This window comes from Artemia franciscana, chromosome 4, assembly GCF_032884065.1.
Source record: "Artemia franciscana chromosome 4, ASM3288406v1, whole genome shotgun sequence".
NCBI lineage: Eukaryota > Metazoa > Arthropoda > Branchiopoda > Anostraca > Artemiidae > Artemia > Artemia franciscana.
Window position 1 is genome coordinate 22,881,140 of NC_088866.1, and position 19,268 is coordinate 22,900,407.

The window sequence follows — 19,268 nt, forward strand, 5'->3', positions numbered from 1 at the left end:
AAGGAACTGATTAGAAAAATCATAATAATTTTGGATTTTTGGGTAACCGAACCAGAAGCATCCCTCGGCGTATGTGCCTGATAATTATTTCAATTAATACACGCAACGTAACAAGTAACGGAGTATTTCTTTAACAACTGGAAAAACAAGAAAAGCTTCGAACATCGTCTCCTCTTTTGAACATTTTTTTTAGACAAGAATTTTGATTGTTTTTTTTCGACAGGGTTGAGCTATACAGAATTTCAAATCGAGCAAAATGAACTCAACAAGAGTATTACCCACTCAGCCACGTGCGCAGATATTTTTCAGAGGAGGGGGGAGGTAACAATAAAATAAAATAAAGGAAATTTAGGATTTCGCGGGGGGGGGAAGAACCCCTCCTGTATCCGTCCCCGTAGTCGCCTGCCAGTCCCTTAAAAATTAATGTAACATAATTTTATATACCCTTTACTGAAAACACAGGTTCCCTGGAAAACATACGGCGTAACATATATTAATATCAGGAATTGAATGCTACATTTGCCTTTATTTTACCTCTGTTTTGCATCCTATAATCAAACAGTTTGTGGTAACGAACTGTAAGTAAGGAGTGATGCTGTTCAATAGTAGCCGAAGCTCTAAGAATAAGAATCTTGATAACAATGGATACATCAAAAGAATCGAATTTTGACATTTATTCAAAATATATACGATTTATAAAGTTTAATGTTGCCCATCAAAAGTTACGAGGCTAAAAAGTTTGCCTAATTTTCGAAAAAGGGGGCAAACACCTCTAAAACATTAAGAAATCTTGATGAAAATCATACCATCAGATTCAGTATATTAGAGAACCCTTGTTTAAAGGTCCTATATACAAAAATGAGGAATTTTGCATTTTTTGCCAGAAGAAAGATCACTGAGGCGCGTTTATGTTTTTGTTTGCGCATTTGCTTTTCCCAGGGGTGATCGTATCGAACCAGTGATCCTACAAGATTAGGAGAGAGCTCATTTTATCAGAAATCAAAAGTTCTAGTGCCCTTTTTAAGTGACCGAAAATATTGGAGGGCAGCTTACGACCAAAGAAGCGATGATCGCTTCTACATAGCCTGTCAGAGTTCTTGATGATGGCAAATATCAGACAGAGCGAAGCACGAATGGTCACACTGGACCGAAGGGTATGGAGGAGGCGCACGTCAGTCTACGCAAAGCAGCACTCGGCAGAAGACCAAAGTCAAAGTAAGTCTAAGCAGCTAGCCTCCCTCGCATCCGATCAATATTTTGAGATTGCCATTTTGTTAAGCACAGTCGAAAGAACTAATAACTATGTCTTTGAGGATGACTTGACCGCTAAAGCTCCCGGGGGAAAGTCTGCAATCTATGAAGTTGGCCCATTGCTTGCAAATAGTATTGGTTACTGGAAAGCATACATATATTTTTGGTGGAAGGGGGCTTATGTTGGAGGATCTTTCCATGGACGAAATTTTTGCGGGGAAGGGATTTTTCTATGGAGGGGGAGCTGGATTTCCCGGTTTTATTTAAGAATGATCAGAAACTAAATAAAATATTTTTTCAACTGAAAGGGAGGAGCAACATTAAAATTTAAAACAAGCAAAAATTATTACTGCCCCTCCTCAATACCTCGGTGTTTACGCTAAAGTTTTTTTAGAACTTCAAAAAATATCTTATTATTCTAATCAAACTATCTTATTATTCTAATTAATAAAATGGGTGGATGTATTTTTGAAAAAAAAAAAAAAAACAGTTATATATTTAAAATCCACCGCAAAAAAGGTTATCTTGGTCTGCCTTGTCTAATATAGTTTCCCTCCATCAAGCATCCGTTTAAAAATTCGGTGCACGGGAGCGTTGTGGAGAAATTACTGCCTTATCTGACCTCTTTGGCTTCCTTCAAGGGAGCGGAATATCTTTTAAATAGATTTAATGAAAACTGGCTTCAGAAATTCAAGAATTTGTAGCCTTGCAACGATAGCAGAGGAGACAAGACCTCTTGGGCTTTGGTGCCCTATATGATTCCACAAAAGGATAAATTTCTCCTATGAAGCTGGAAAACGAAAGCATTAAGTCAATTTTTTAATTCTAAATTTATAATTAGAATTACATATTTTCATAAAATATATTTTTTAGTGCCAAACTTTTCCATCAAGTGCAAAAGTTGATTTAGCTAATGATTAAGAAATGGCTTCGAAATAATTTTATTCGCAGCCAAATTTTATTTTATAGACGAATTTGATTCTATGTCTCTTATTAAAGATGTGAAGCAGTAAACTGAAGAAGCTGGTTTCGATTCCCGTTTTACAAAGCGCTACACATGGTGAATGCTCGATATGCCACTAATCCTCTACTGCATTTAAATTTTAAGCGATAATTTTCGTATTTTACACTAAATTTCTACAAGAAAAGTTTTACTCTGTTCAACCTGCCACTAGCCTTTATGCCACTAATACCTTATAATATTAGAACTTTACAAGAAGAATTTGAAATAATTGGACTCTTATATCCTAGAATTTGCAAAGCTACTAACCTTTCGTATGAGCGAAACTTAAATTGGCATGGCTAAACTTTGAACCTCTGGCACAGATTGGTATGAGGCTTTAATATGAGCCGAACTTGAGTGAGCCGCCACTTGTGTTGTACTAGCCAAATTCCTTTTTTTGGGCAATAGTTGGTATGAGCTTTAGACGAAGCCTAGAATTTCTATAGCTTTTTGGATCAAGAATTTCGTAGTCTAGTGTTTTAACGGTCATTTTTTGGCTCAACAGATTCGTAGCCTATTTTTGAACACCATTACCTTTTTGCACGTCAATTCACAGGCAAGCATTTTAATTACATATTATTGGGCCCTAAAAGTTTGCAGGATACTTTTTTGCTCCATGATTCATGTGCTAGTGTTTCGATCACAACTTCCAAAGGTAAACTGAAACCGAGACAGGGGGAGGGGGTATCCTTTCTAAATTATCCTAAAGATTTCGTAGCTCTCAAACTTGAGTCTTAATGGTCGACTATGCAACATGCAATTGTGGATTTTATTTGAATTGATATAAAAAACAAGATCTAAGAGCTCATACGGCACTTGTGACGAGGCAAGAAGAGCTAAGAGCAAAGAGCTCATATGGTGTGAGCTCTAACAAAATTCTAAGAATCAATAGATTGATTTAAAAGGAAAATCAGAGGGTTAATGCCGGTCAAGATTTTAAATAAGAGCTCTGAGTCACGATGTCCTTCTAAATCTCAAAATTCATTAAAATCCGATTACCCACTCATAATTCATAAATACCTAATTTTTCCTAATTTGTCCTCTCCCTTTAGCCCTCACATGGTCGAATCTGGTAAAACGACTTTATCAAGTCAATTTGTGCAGCTCCCTGACACACCTACCAATTTTCATCGTCCTAGCACGTCCAGAAGCACCAAACTCACCAAATCACTGAACGCCTCCCCCGATTCCCCCAAAAAGAGCGAATCCAGTACGGTTACGTCAATCACGACAGTTGCTTATTCTATCCACCAAGCTTCATCCCGATTCCTCCACTTTAAGTGTTTTCCAAGATTTCCAACTCCAACTCCCCCCAATGTCAAAACATCTGGTCGGGATTTGAAATAAGAGCTCTGAGACATGAATTCCTTCTAAATATCAAATTTCATTAACCTTCGATCACCTATTCGTAAGATAAAAATACCCCAATTTTCACGTTTTCCAAGAATTCCGGTTTCCCTCTCCAACTCCCCCAAATGTCACAGGATCTGGTCGGAATTTCAAATTAGAGCTTTAAAGCACAATATCCTTCTAAATATCAAATTTTATTAAGATCTGGTCACCCTTTCGTAAGTTACAAATACCTCAATTTTCAAATTACCCCCCCCCCCACTCCGCCGAAGAGAGATCATATCCGGTCCGGTTATGTCAGTCACGTATCTTAGACAGGTTTTCATTCTTCCCATCCAGTTTCATCCTGATCTCTCCGCTTTAAGTATTTTCTAAGATTTCTGCCCCCCCCCCCAATGACGTTGGATCCGGTTGAGATTTAAAATAAGACATCTGAGTTACGAGGTCCTTCTAAATATCAAATTTCATTGAGATCCGATCACCCGTTCCTAAGTTAAAAATACCTCATTTTTTCTAATTTTTCAGAGTTAACCCCCCCCACCCCAACTACCCTTAAGAGAGCGGATCCGTTCCGGTTATGTCAATCATGTATCTAGGAATTGTGCTTATTTTTTCCACCAAAGTTTCATACCGATCCCTCCACTCTAATTGTTTTCCAAGATTTTAGGTTTCCGCCTCCCAACTCCCCCTCAATGTCACCAGATCCAGTCGGGATTTAAAATAAGAGCTCTGAGACACGATATTCTTCAAAATATCAAATTCCATGGAGGTCCAATCAGCCTTTTGTAAGTTAAAAACATCTCATTTTTTCTATTTTTCAGAATTAATCCCCCCCAACTACCCCAAAAAGAGCGGATCCGTTCCGGTTATGTCAATCATGTATCTAGGACTAGTGCTTATTTTTCCCACCAAGCTTCATCCCGATCCCTCCACTCTAAGTGTTTTCCAAGATTTTAGGTTTCCCCCTCCCAACTCCCCCACCCCAATGTCACCAAATCTGGTCGGGATTTAAAATAACAGCTCTGAGACACTATATCCTTCCAAACATCAAATTTCATTAAGATCTGATCAACCGTTCGTAAGTTAAAAATACTTCAATTTTTCTATTTTCCGAATTAACGGGGCCCCCACTCCTTCCCAGATGGTCAAATCGGGATAGTCAAAAAGTGCCATAAAAACTTTTTCCACAGAAAGAGTTTTTCAACGAAAAGCAAAGAGCTACATTAAACCAAAGACGAGCAGAAATAAAATCAGATAAGCTTAAAACCACCATAAATCAATATTCTTTTCTCTTTTTTTTTAGTTTGAATTGCAATTGTTGATCGCTTAAACAACAAGAGCTAAGAGCTCATATGGCACTTGTGACAAGGCGAGAAGAGCTAAGAGCCAAGAGATCATATGGTATGAGCTCTAACAAAATTCTATGAATCAATAGATTGATTTAAAAAGGAAAATAAGAGGCTTAAAACCGGTCAAGATTTAAAATAAGAGCTCTGAGTCACAATGTCCTTCTAAATATCAAAATTCATTAAGATCCGATCACCCACTCGTAAGTTATAAATACCTAATTTTTTCTAATTTTTCCTCTCCCTTTAGCCCCCCAGATGGGGGGCTAAAGTCAATTTGTGCAGCTCCCTGACACGTCTACCAATTTTCATCGTCCTAGCACGTCCAGAAGCACCAAACTCGCCAAATCACTGAACCCCTCCCCCCAACTCCCCCAAAGAGAGCGAATCCAGTACGGTTCCGTCAATCGCGTATCAAGGACATTTGCTTATTCTATCCACCAAGCTTCATCCCGATTCCTCCACTCAAAGTGTTTTCCAAGATTTCCCCCTCCAACTCCCCCCAATGTCAAAAGATCTGGTCGGGATTCGAAATAAGAGCTCTGAGACATGAATTCCTTCTAAATATCAAATTTCATTAAGATCCGATCACCTATTAGTAAGATAAAAATACCCCAATTTTCACGTTTTCCAAGAATTCCGGTTTCCCCTCCAATCCCCCCAATGTCACAGTATCTGGTCGGAATTTAAAATTAGAGCTTTAAAGCACAAAATCCTTCTAAATATCAAATTTCTTTAGGATCTGGTCACCCTTTCGTAAGTTAAAAATACCTCGATTTTCAAAATTACCCCCCCCCCCCAACTCCACCAAAGAGAACAGATCCGGTTATGTCAGTCACGTATCTTAGACAGGTTTCTATTCTTCCCATCCAGTTTCATCCTGATCTCACCGCTTTAAGTATTTTCTAAGATTTCCGGTCCCCCCAACTGTACCCCCCCCCCAAATTACGCTTGATCCGGTTAAGATTTAAAATAAGAGATCTGAGTTACGAGGTCCTTCTAAATATGAAGTTTCATGAAGATCCGTTGACTCCTTCGTAAGTTAAAAATCCGTTATTTTTTATTTTTTCTTATTTTTCAGAATTAACCCCCCCCCCAATAGAGCGGATCCGACCAATTATTTAAATGACGTATGTAAGACTTCTGAATATTTTCCCCACCAAGTTTCATCCCGATACCTCCAATCTAAGCGTTTTCCAAGATTTTAGGTTCCCCCACCCCAAACTTCCCCCATTGTCACCAGATCCGGTCAGGATTTAAAATAATTGCTTTGAGACACGATATCCTTCTAAATATCAAATTTCATTGAGATCCGATCACCCGTTCGTAAGTTAAAAATACCTCATTTTTTCTAATTTTTCAGAATTAACCCTTCCCCCAACTACCCCAAAGAGAGCGGATCCGTTCCGTTTATGTCAATCATGTATCCAGGACTTGTGCTTATTTTTCCCACTAAGTTTCATCCCGATCCCTCCACTCTAAGTGTTTTCCAAGTTTTAGGTTTCCCCCTCCCAACTCCCTCCCAATATCACTAGATCCGGTCAGGTTTAAAATAAGAGCGCAGAGCCACGATATCCTTCTAAAAATCAAATTTCATTGAGATCCGATCCTCGTTCGTAAGTTAAAAATTCCTCATTTTTTCTAATTTTTCAGAAATAACCCCCCCCCAACTACCCCAAAGAGAGCGGATCCGTTCCGTTTATGTCAATCCTGTATCTAGGACTTGTGATTATTTTTCCCACCAAGTTTCACTCCGATCCCTCCACTCTAATTGTTTTCCAAGTTTTAGGTTTCCCCCTCCCAACTCCCCTCCCATTTTCCCCAGCTCCGGTCAAGCTTTAAAATAAGAGCTCTAAGAAACGATATCCTTCTAAAAATCAAATTTCATTGAGATCCGATCAATCGTTCGTAAGTTAAAAATACCACATTTTTTCTAATTTTTCAGAAATAACCCCCCCCCCCCCAACTACCCCAAAGAGAGCGGATCCCTTCCGTTTATGTCAATCATGTATCTAGGACTTGTGTTTATTTTTCCAACCAAGTTTCACTCCGATCCCTCCACTCTAATTGTTTTCCAAGTTTTAGGTTTCCCACTCCCAACTCCCCTCCCATTTTCCCCAGTTCCGGTCAAGCTTTAAAATAAGAGCTCTAAGACACGATATCCTTCTAAACATCAAATTTCATTGAGATCCGATCACCCGTTCGTAAGTTAAAAATACCTCATTTTTCCTAATTTTTCAGAATTACCCCCCCCCCCCCAACTACCCCAAAGAGAGCGGATCCGTTCCGATTATGTCAATCATGTATCTGGGACTTGTGCTTATTTTTCCCATCAAGTTTCATCCCGATCCCTCCACTCTTAAGTGTTTTCCAAGATTTTAGGTTCCCCCCCCCCTCCAACTCCCCCCAGTGTCATCAGATCCGGTTGGGATTTAAAGTAAGAGCTCTGAGACACAATATCATTCCAAACATGAAATTTCATTAAGATCCCATTACCCGCTCATAAGTTAAAAATACTTCATTTTTTCTATTTATACGAATTAACCGGGCCCCCACTCTCCCCCCCCCCTAGATGGTCAAATTGGGAAAACAACTATTTATAATTTAAGCTGGTCATGTCCCTGATACGCTTGCCAAATTTCATCGTCCTAGCTTACCTGGAAGTGCCTAAAGTAGCAAAACCGGGACCGACAGACAGACCGACAGAATTGGCGATTGCTATATGTCACTTGGTTAATACCAAGTGCCATAAAAACCACAGTAGATTTTTTAGAGAACAGAAGTAAAGAAGTACAGTAGATTAAAAGAGGTACAGACGTACAAACAAACAGTATATTTTCATATATATATATATATATATATATATATATATATATATATATATATATATATATATATATATATATATATATATATATATATATATATATATATATATATATATATATATATAGTATATTAATTAGGGAAAATACTTCAGACGGTGAAACTCCGCAACAAATATATGCCAAACATCTTTAATTTACATCCAGAATTGTTTCACAACAGAAAAACAACAACGAAACGAAAACTGTATTTTCAGTAAAAAAAAATCCCCCCCCCCCTGTGTACGAGCCTAGTAAAAGGCCACACGTTTGTGCGTGTAACACATCTGCTGTGAGGGATTGATAGAAATCTTGAAAAATACAATACTTTATTCATTGCTTTGTTACTCTGAATGTATAGAAGTGAAAACATCCAATATCTTACATCCTGAAGTGTTTTCCTATTCATCAAGGACAACAGGATAATGAAGAATAGAAATTATGCAACCTTTGAATGAAGCTCCAGCTAACTCAGATTTCTGGGTGATAGCCTTTCCCCAAGGCCGGACTTTAGGGCCCTAGCGGCCGCCAGACATTATTTTGGGCACACCTTGAAAACAGCGAATTCACAAAAAAAAAAAAAAAAAAACAGGAGAGAAAACTTGTGAGCCAAAAATATTTCTTTCTTCTTACTGACTTAAAAGTTTATACAAGACAGAGGGGAACCAATCAGGTTTCAAAAACTGGGGATACTTGATTTGCTTTTCTGACATATAGTGAAGGATAATGGGAGATGGGCAATTTCTTTTATCTGGGAGGCAATTATTTTTCGAATTTGTTTTCAATGATTACACCAAAAAAGTTCTTTTTTCCACTGAAAATAGCAAAACTGATATTTTTCAAAATATAGAGAGGGACAAAAAATCTAAGAGACAATACCCCAATCCTTTATTGACACGCCCGATGTAAAACTTTTAATATCGAAGTTATTTTCGCCATATTTTAGAGTACTAAGAGCAGAATTCCTTACAAGTAGGAACACAATCACACTTAAATCCACGAACTTTTTTTTTTTCATATTTTTTGGTTTTTAATTTTTGCCTTTTCTGCCTTTTTCATATAATTTAGCTAGAAAGGTTTGATAGTACATAACTTGATGCCTTTATTGTGCTCTTTCCAAATTAATAATCACTTCCGGGGAAAATCCCATTTTTAGCCTTGAAAAGGGTCCCTAAAGTTGAAACAACAACACAAGAAAGTGACGATCACCAAAAATTGGTTTAGAAAGTGGTTAAAAACATACCACTTGTTTATAAATCAACTATTCAAAAGTAATATATTTCATAGACACAGATTTATAACTATCCAATTTCAGAAAAAAAAAATTGTATTTATGAATTGTATCCTAAACTGTCAAACGTTTTCCTAACGTCTGTAGAGAAAGGCGCGTTTTCTGCACGATAAACTTTCTAGTAAACTAAATATAGCGAATTAAAAAAGGTCTGTTTCCCTGTTTCTTTTTTAATCCAGTTTTACGGTTTTATGATATTTTTCAAATTTAAATAATAAAGATTTTTTAGTTCTGTAATTTTATCGATTAAAATATTATGTAATTTAGTTGTTGTTTGTTTCCATCATTTTTGATGAGAGAAGCTAATTGGTCATTTTTCACTCAATTTTTCCGTTCGCTGTTGTTATGTTCCAGGAAGATTTATTGAATAGGAAACGCGCCTTTAAGTACAGACGTCAGGAAAATATTTGGGATTTGAGAATACTTCCGTAAATTCCAATGCTTATTGAATTAGACTGTACACATTTGGAATGAATCAATGCCCTTGGAATGTATTACTTTAAAGGAATGAATTATAACTGAATTATTAGTTTTTAACCTATTTATTAAATTTACATATAGTCTAAACCTATAATAAGGTAATAAGTTACACTTTAGGGCCTCACTAAGGGCTCGAAATAAAATTTCCCCCGGATTCGATTTTTATATTTGGAAAGATCATAAAAAAAGCATCAAATGACGTATTTACTTTCTTATTAGCTAAATTATATGAAAAGGAAAAATTGACCTTGGAAAGCAGAATCTCTTGTTCTCTTTGTTATAGCCCATAATAAACACAAAATGTGATTTTCTTTTTCTTTAGATAACTTTTCGTTCTTTTTACTGGCTCTTAGCACAGATGAACCACATCAGACTTTAAAAAGGCCAGTTAATAGCATGACTGTATTACCGAAATAAGTCACTTAAGCACCAACGAAACCAAATCACGCTTTTTACCTTTTTGAATCTATACAGTACGAAACCATGCCGTATACATTTTCCAGACCTGTAGCTTCAGCAAAAACCATAGTGCTTATTCTGAAAAGGTCACCAAAACGGTAATACAAAATGCAATCTGCTGGGCTATCGTCTCGTCCAGCTCTTCCACTCTCCTAAAAGAATGGAAAGAACAAAACCTAATAATCACTTCCAATTCTTCAATTATATCCACTTCAACCATGTTCACCTCACCAGTCTTTACAGCGCTTCCCACTGCCACGTATTATGTATTTATCCCCTTTTGGAAGATATTCACTTTCGAACCACATTTAAAAAATAAATTTTTACCTTCGTCCCTTTCTAACAAAGAGGAAAAACCCCCCTAGAGCTTTTAGTATCATTTCCGTCACATCTATGTAGTAAAAGACGGGTGACATTATTTTTAATGTTGGCATTCCCACTACCGGGACAACTAATGCTATTCTTACCATTTTGTTACTGCCACTATGTCTGGACTTACCAGCTGTGTTACTAGATGTCTGGTTTAAAGTTGCGCTACCATTAAAGTGAAAATACGCCAAAAGATCGATTTTTCTAGTGAAAATGCGCCCAATGAATGCTTCCCCCCCCCCTCAAACATGGAAGAATTTAAAAAATGCAATGTACAACCGTCTCAAAAAGGGCCAAAAAGATGCAAATACGCCACATCTGGCCACTCTGCTAGCCAGATGTTTGTGAGGATCTCCGTTTCATCTATTTTCACCTCGCCCGTCTTTACACCTCTGTCGCGCTGCCTCATATACTGTATGTTATTCCTTTCTGTAACACATTTAATCAACTGATAAAGCAAAAATCCGTTCCAACTTTTCTTGTTTTTCCAAATTTTATTCATACAACCACTACGGATAATGAACATAATATTGTTCAATGGATGTATATAACTTCGTTTTTCCTTCTTACCTTTATTGCTCTGTCCTTTTTATATTGATGTAGACGGGTTTTCAAATAATCAAACAAATAAAATAACAACTTCAGGTTACCAAACATGTTTAAAAATGAAACGCACACCGCAATCCTGACCACAAAAGAACTATCATTCAATGGATGTTTTCTTTTTTCCTTGAACTTTTTTTTCTTTTCATATTTGTTCCTCTGAATGGGCGAGGAAATGGTCTAAATTATCCAAGTTATTATTCAAATAAAGGATAATTGCTCTCCTTACTCATGACAGAATGCTGCCACCTCTTTTCTTAAACATAAAAAAAAATGCGTTTAGTATTGAACTGTTCATGGTAATGAAGGATGACCTTTGCTAGGGCCCTAATTTGGCGAGGTCGTAATCCCCCCCCCCATATACTTTATATGACACCGTTTTGTACCTTCATTACACAAAGAATCGAAAAAACCTTGCTCACTCTTCTGTATTTTCGTGAGCCCCTTCACCTTTGTCAATAAAATTGGGTATTTCCCGTATATGAGGAGGATACCCCCTGCTCTTTACGCTAAATTTGTACATGTGCTTTATTGATATCATTTTGAGCGCAACAAAAATAACGAGCTAGTAATCACAAATGTCTTCCCACCTCCCAAACTAATTGAGCTGACAATCATATTATTCAAATCAAGTGCACATCAATAATCTCTTCTATTCTTGGGGTAGTGGATAGAGAAATGGTCCATTCTTGGTCATTGAAGACCGGTCCAATCTTGGGTAGAAAAATACCGCGAATACCATTCCGAATTGAAAAATCAGGGTTGGAATGTCGTATCTGTATTTCACTTATGGAATACGGTAATGATTTCTGGAAAAATCTTATTTCAAGTGTGGAATGGTTCTAACTATATATTTCAAATTTTTTATTTTGGTGCAAAGAAGTGAGCTGGAAAGTAGATCTGGAAAATAAAGCCAATTTTCCAATCGCGTTCATATCGAAAAAATTCCGACGCTAAACAGGACAAAAACACTCACGCGATGAATCATGTTGATTCCCGTCGGGTAATTTTTGATAAGATCCAACTCATTTTAGGGGGTGTTTAACCTCTTTTATTTCGAGAAAATATGCAAATTTTCATAGTAGCTCTTCATGAGTAAATTAACAAATTACGCATATTAATAATTAGAAATAATAGGCATCGACACACATATTATAATCAAAACTTTGTTCTGGTTTCTGGGGTTCTGGTTTCTAGTGACTAGAGGGTCGCTCTTTAATTAGTTATTCACTACAAATTGTTTGATCTAGGTATGAATTAAATAAAAAAAACAAGTTTTTTCAACTGATAGTAAGGAGTGACATCAAAACTTAAAACGCACAGAAATTACTTCGTATATGAAAGAGGCTGCTTCCTCATCAACGCCCCGCTCTTTACGCTAAAGTTTGACCCTTTCTCTCAATTCTTCTTTCTAAAACAGTAAAAAACTTTAGCGTAAAGAGCGGGGCGTTGATGAGGAAGCAGCCTCTTTCATATACGAAGTAATTTCTGTGCGTTTTAAGTTTTGATGTCACTCCTTCCTATCAGTTGAAAAAACTTGTTTTTTTTATTTAATTTCTGAACGTTTTTGAATCAATGCATGTTTTGATTTTGGCTCTCCGCAGAGGAATAATCAAAACGAAATTTGCATATTTTTTTTTGGCTCAATGGCCTTCTCATAATTTTGATCGAATGATTTTGAGAAAAAAAGAGCGGGGGACGAAGCCTAGTTGCCCCCCGATTTTTTGGTTAATTAAAAAGGCAACTAGAACTTTTAATTTTTTACGAATCTTTTTATTGGTAAAAGATTTACGTAACTTATAAATTAGCTTACGTAAAGAACTTTTGTATTCTCATGTTTTTATTACATATATGAGGGGATTCGCCCCATCGTCAGTACCTCGCTCTTTACACTAAAGCTTAAATTTTATCCCAATTCATTAAGAATGACCCCCTGAATCACAAAAGCCGTAGAATAAGTAGTTGAAATTACCGAAAATACTTTAGCGTAAAGAGCGAGGTATTAGAAGGAGGTGAGCCCCTCATATGGGTAATAATTTCTGTTTGTTTTAAGTTTTATTGCTGTTCCTTACTTCCAGCTGAAAAAGCTTTTTCACTTTTATTTTTTAATTGTTTTTTTTTTAATAATGCTAGTAAATCCTGCTCTCCCTTCATGGAAATTTTCTTCTCCCATTACAAATTCTCGAAGGAAAGTTCCCCTAGCATATCCCCCTCTTCTCAACCCCTCCCCCAAACCAAAAAAATCCTCTTGAAAACGCCTGTATACTTCCCAATAACCATTACTATATGTAAGCACAGGTCAAAGTTTGTAACTTGTTGCCCCTCCCACGGGGACTGTGGGGGAGTAAGTCGTCCCCAAAGACATAGTTATAAGGTTTTTCGACTACGCTGAATAAAATGGCTATCTCAGAATTTTGATCCGTTGACTTTGGGAAAATAATTAGCGTGGGAGGGGGCCTAGGGGCCCTCCAATTTTTTTGGTCACTTAAAAAGGGCACTAGAACTTTTCATTTCCGTTAGAATGAGACCTCTTGCAACATTCTAGGACAACTGGGTCGATACGATCACCCCTGGGAAAAAAAAACAAAAAAAACAAAAAAACAAAAAAACAAATAAATACGCATCCGTGATCTGCCTTCTGGCAAAAAATGCAAAATTCCACATTTTTGTAGATAGGAGCTCGAAACTTCTACAGTAGGGTTCTCTGATACGCTGAATCTGATGGTGTGATTTTCGTTAAGATTCTATGACTTTTAGGGGGCGTTTCCCCTATTTTCTAAAATAACGCAAATTTTCTCAGGCTCGTAACTTTTGATGGGTAAGACTAAACTTGATGAAACTTATATATTTAAAACCAGCATTAAAATGCGATTCTTTTGATGTAGCTATTGGTATCAAAATTCCATTTTTTAGAGTTTTGGTTACTATTGAGCCGGGTCGCTCCTTACTACAGTTCGTTACCACGAACTGTTTGACTGTTTGATCCCGGGTACACTTAAATGTTAGAACAGCCCCCCTACACCCACGTACACAACTCAACTTGATCCAAAAAATCACCGCAAGTTAGGAGATTTTAGCCTAAAAATGCCCTTGTTGAGGCTTCAGACATCAAATCCCCTCCCTCTTTGCAAAAAAGACCTTCTGGTACTCCTTCTCAACATGGTTCCTAACCATGCACCACTGTGCATAATTTCTTGAAGCCTATTTATATTTATTTTAATATATTATATATATTTATTATATATATTTAATATATTATATAATATTATATATATTTATTTTATATTGTATGCACGAAATAAATATTTCGTGCATACAAAGTTCCCTAGTGAAACCTATAAACAGTATGAAATATAGAGATCTCACAAAAACCGGAAAAACTGGATTTTACCTCCATTACTCCCACATATATGCACCCATATATGCTTCTATTCAGATAATAAAAATGGACTAAGTATTACATAATGATAAGAGTTCATAAAAGAAATAAGAAGACTTTTAATTTGCTTTGTTTAGTGTGGCGTCAATCTTAGCATTATATAAGTGTTTTATAACGCCGTTTAGATTACCGAAACCTAGCTTACCGCAAAGGCTTACCTGATAAAAGTTGGCCATAGACTTCGAAATTGAGTGATGAATTACAAAGCGGACATCCGGTTTGTCCATACCCATACCAAAAGCAATAGTAGCGATTACTGCCTGAAAAACAAACGATAACGTCATTTAAAAGTTAAATTAAACAAAATTATTTTATTTTTCAACGTCAACTAAACATAGAAACAGAAACGTCCCTTCAGTGGCTACAGATTAGGCGGGCTCTCAGAATACGACCACATAAAAGATTTAAGAAAAATATAAAAAACAACTTAGATTTTAGTTTTGAAAAAAAATATTGCATCAATACAGAAACGTTTATTTATAAAAACAAACTTTATAATTCATCCATTATAAAAAGTCACTTCGCAACAACCGTCAGAGGAATAAGGTAAAACATTAGTCCGGAAACCCTTTTACTTTGTTGACGTATTTATTAATTTCAGAAAATTACAAGATTGTAAGAGGAAAATTCCTCAATTATGCATTTGAGCAACAAAAGATGTCTGCTAATTATTTGTATTATATTTTATTGTAAATTATATCTCATTACATTTTGTACAAAATATTAAATATATAAACATTTATGTAAATTATCTTTACATATGTTTTTATTTATCATTGCTAAAATGTTTGCTAAAATTGTCGTTGCTGAATGTTTCATAATGGGTTGGTTACACCAGGATTTCAAGGTTTGAAATTAAAAGCAAAACATTATGCTAACTTAAGGCTAAATAAATTAAACACGGTGACACTGACGAGGTGTAAGGACGAGGCAGACTGCCCAATTTAAATTTGGTCGATATTACACCTTGAATATACTCAAAGCGTATAAAAATGTATCTAATTTTTTCATTTTTATAATAATGAATTTTAAGTACCATGAAAAAAAAAACATTTAATTCTTATTCATATTTTGTAAATTTATTTACCTATTGAACACCCATCAATCACAGAACATTATAAAATGGAATAGAGGAAAAAGAAAAGAAGATGAAGCAGAAAAAAAACACATCTTAGGTCTATTCGTACTTGAAAATTGCGATTTCTTCAGGTTTATCTTTTGACTGTGAGCAATTACACACTTGCATCATTATTGCTATGTTCAACCATAAAAATAAATAGGCAAAATAAAATTAAATTTACTAATTTAATCAATTTATTAATTATATTTTATTAAGTTCAACTGGTAATCTCATTTTAAGTTAGTAATTTAATTTTAACTTAATACAAAAATAGTTAATTTAATAATTTAATTTATAAACATATCTAATTTAATTTGATTAAATTTTCAATGCTTTCTGTTCGTGAAAATTCCAACATTAACGATTTGTCAATTTCCAAAGACACATAGATCTTTGAAGAAGCTCTAAACCTTCTTAATCTACTTGGCGTCACATGATTTTTGCTAATTAGTTTTACTGATCTTTACACAAGTTTTCTTTTTTTTTCAATTTGGCACCCACTAGTGTTGAAAACCACATAGATACAAGCAGAATTCTATTTGATTGAAAATTGAATTCCTCTCCATTGATCCAGAAAATCTACACTTTCTGACCCTGATCTTGCAATTTCTACGTGAATTTCAAAGCATAACCGAAAACACAATTTTTCACAGAATGATTGTTATCCTGCTATAATTCAATAGTGCTTAGTATTTTTATACGTCTGTGTCATGACAATAATTAGTGTAATAGTAGTAAAAGTTTTTTTTAATCTCATGCTTTATATTTATCATTAAATGACGTTGCCCAGACAGGAGTTAGTGCAGTAATTGACTTCTTGACCATGTGTTTTTTTTTTCCTCTTTTTTCTGTTCTTCTTCGTCTGCTCTATCTTATCATCTTATGTAAATGATGGCAATTCAATAGACAAAAAAAAATTATCATACATAAATAAATAAATACAAAATCAACAAATCTAATAAAATAATAGACAAATGCATTTATTTATCATTTATTTATATATTTATTATTAAATTTTGTTGCTCTGGCAGGAGTTAGTGCAGTAATTGACTTCTAGATCATGTGCTTTTTTTCCTCTTCTTCTTTTCTTCTTCATCTACTCCATCTTATTATATTATGTCAATGATATTGTTTATCTAATATTATTTATTAGATTAATAAATTTATCAAATATAAATAAATAAACAAATTTATTTATTTATCAAAATAAATTAAAATTTTATTTATCAAATAAAAATATAAACAAATATAATAAAATAATAGACAAATAAATTTATTTATCCTTTATTTATATATTTATCATTAAATGTCACTGCTCTGAAAGGAGTTAGTGCAGCAATTGACTTCTTGATCATCCGTTTTTTCTTCTTCATGTACTCCATTTTATCATATTATATAAACGATGGGTGTTCAATAAATGAATAAATTTATCAAATATAAATAAATGAATAAATACAAACAAATATAATAAAATAACAGACAAATAAATTTATTTATCATTTAGTTATATATTTATTATTAAATGTAGTTGCCCAGACAGGAGTTAGTGCAGTAATTAACTTCTTGAGCATATGTTTTTTTTCCGCTTCTTCTTTTTTTCTTAATCTACTCCATCTTATCATATTATGTAAATAATGGGTGCTCAATAGATAAATATATTTATCAAATATAAATAAACAAATAAAATAAAATAATAGACAAATAAATTTAATTATCATTTATTTATATATTTATTACTAAATGTCGTTGCTCTGATTTTCTTAATCTATTCCATCTTATCATATTATGTAAATGATGGCTGTTCAATAGATAAATAAATTTGTCAAATATAAATAAATAAATAAAAATATAAACAAATAAAATAAAATAATATACAAATAAATTTATTTGTCATTTATTTATATATTTATCATTAAATGTCGTTGCTCTGACAGGAGTTAGTGCAGTAATTGACTTCTTGATCAAGTGTTTTTTTTTTTCCTCTTCTTCTTTTTTCCTTCATCTACTCCATCTTATCATATTATGCAAATGATGGATGTTCAATAGATAAATGAATTTATCAAATATAAATTAATAAATAAAAACATGACCAAATATAATAAAATAATAAATAAATACAATACCCTAAAGAAAAACACAAATAATAAATAAAAATAATATAATAAATAAAAATACAAATAAATAGATAAATTGATTAACAAATGAATAAATTAAAAAGGGAAGATAAATAAAGGATGCTCATTAAATAAATAAATTGACCAATTCAAACAATCAGACTTCTTTTTTACCCTCTTGCTACTTTAATTACAGTTTAATAAATAGGATAATAAGTATAATAATATATATAAATTCATGTAAAACATCAAAAACAAGTTTCCAAATTTTACAATATAAAAAAAAAAAACATTTCTAACTCCAGAGTCATTGGCTGGTGTGAAATACACCAGTTTTGAAAAAATTATTTTATTTCTAGGTTGAATAGTATTGTTTCTTTCCTGCTTAATAGGCACGTTGTTTACAAATTAACTGTTATTTAGTTTGGCAAAAAGAAAAGATTTATCTTAAAATTTCATAATTTTTCAGGAGAGCGATGAAATGTTTTTAAGCTTTCCACAAGAACTCTTTTTGTTCAAGAATTTAAATTTAAAAAAGGAGAATTTGGGAAGCATGATAAATTTGTAAATGAATATTACAGTTAGATAGGGCATATGACAACATTTCAAAAGAAAAGTTTTTTTCTTAGCTATCCTATTATTCAACTGTTCATGGAAATATTTGGAGAGGATTTTAGTCATCCTGGTAAATGAAGTCACAAATTACAAACCAGATGGAACGCTTTCAAAACTTTTACCTAAAAAACGTAGACATCATCGTAAGTGATGTCAGAAATCACTACACGCATGTGATGTTTTGAAAAATTTTAAATCGAAAACATAATTACCATCGTAAGGGACACCAGAAATTACTTTGCGGATGGAATATTTTCGATACTTAGACCTCAAAAACGTCGTCACCATGGTAACTGAAGTTAGAAATTAACGCGTCGATGGAACGCTTTCGAACCTTTTACCTCGAAAACGTAGTCACTAAGATAGGTCACGTCACTAATTAAAACGCGGATGAAACGCAAATGGGACAACTTTTTTTTTATAGTTATTTCAGAGAACTGTTTATGAAGCTTTTCCGCAGGCGGCTAGTCGAACCTTTCAACTCGAAAACTTCGTTACCATGGTAAGTGACGTCGCAAATTACAACATTATGGTAGGTACTCATTTTTACTAAGATCTTAAATCTGTTCAGGATTGAAGTAATAACAATAGCAAATGCTTCCATATTCTAAATTGAAAATGAAATTTGTCAAAGATATTTATGATAGAAATGATTTTACACTTAGATAGAGCATTCATTTTGCTTCATTTGTCGTCATTTTGAATATTTTTGTTATTTTTTCTCAGCTATCTAATTATCAACTGTTCAAATCATCCGAAAATACAATATCCAATAAATACAACAAATATATCCGCCTTTTTTATTGATTAAATAAAAAAAACGAGTTTTTTAACTGAAAGTAAGGAGCGACATTAAAACTTAAAACGCACAGAAATTACTTCGTATATGAAAGAGGCTGCTTCCTCATCAACACCCCGCTCTTTACGCTAAAGTTTGACTCTTTCTCTCAATTCTTCTTTTTAA

The 19,268-nt window shown here is 34.2% G+C and overlaps 1 protein-coding gene across 5 annotated transcripts in view; it reads right to left on the reverse strand.

Moving 5' to 3' along the window:
* The window catches only part of LOC136026162 (ATP-dependent DNA helicase Q1-like), a 110,297-nt gene that overhangs the window by 39,813 nt on the left and 51,216 nt on the right, over positions 1 to 19,268 (reverse strand). For all 5 annotated transcript variants that reach the window (XM_065702472.1, XM_065702469.1, XM_065702468.1 and 2 more), the window contains exons 9-10: positions 14,614 to 14,715; positions 10,042 to 10,196 (exon numbers count right to left, since the gene is read on the reverse strand). In XM_065702472.1, the coding sequence (XP_065558544.1) occupies positions 10,042 to 10,196; positions 14,614 to 14,715 (257 nt within the window). The remainder of the gene's footprint in view (positions 1 to 10,041; positions 10,197 to 14,613; positions 14,716 to 19,268) is intronic.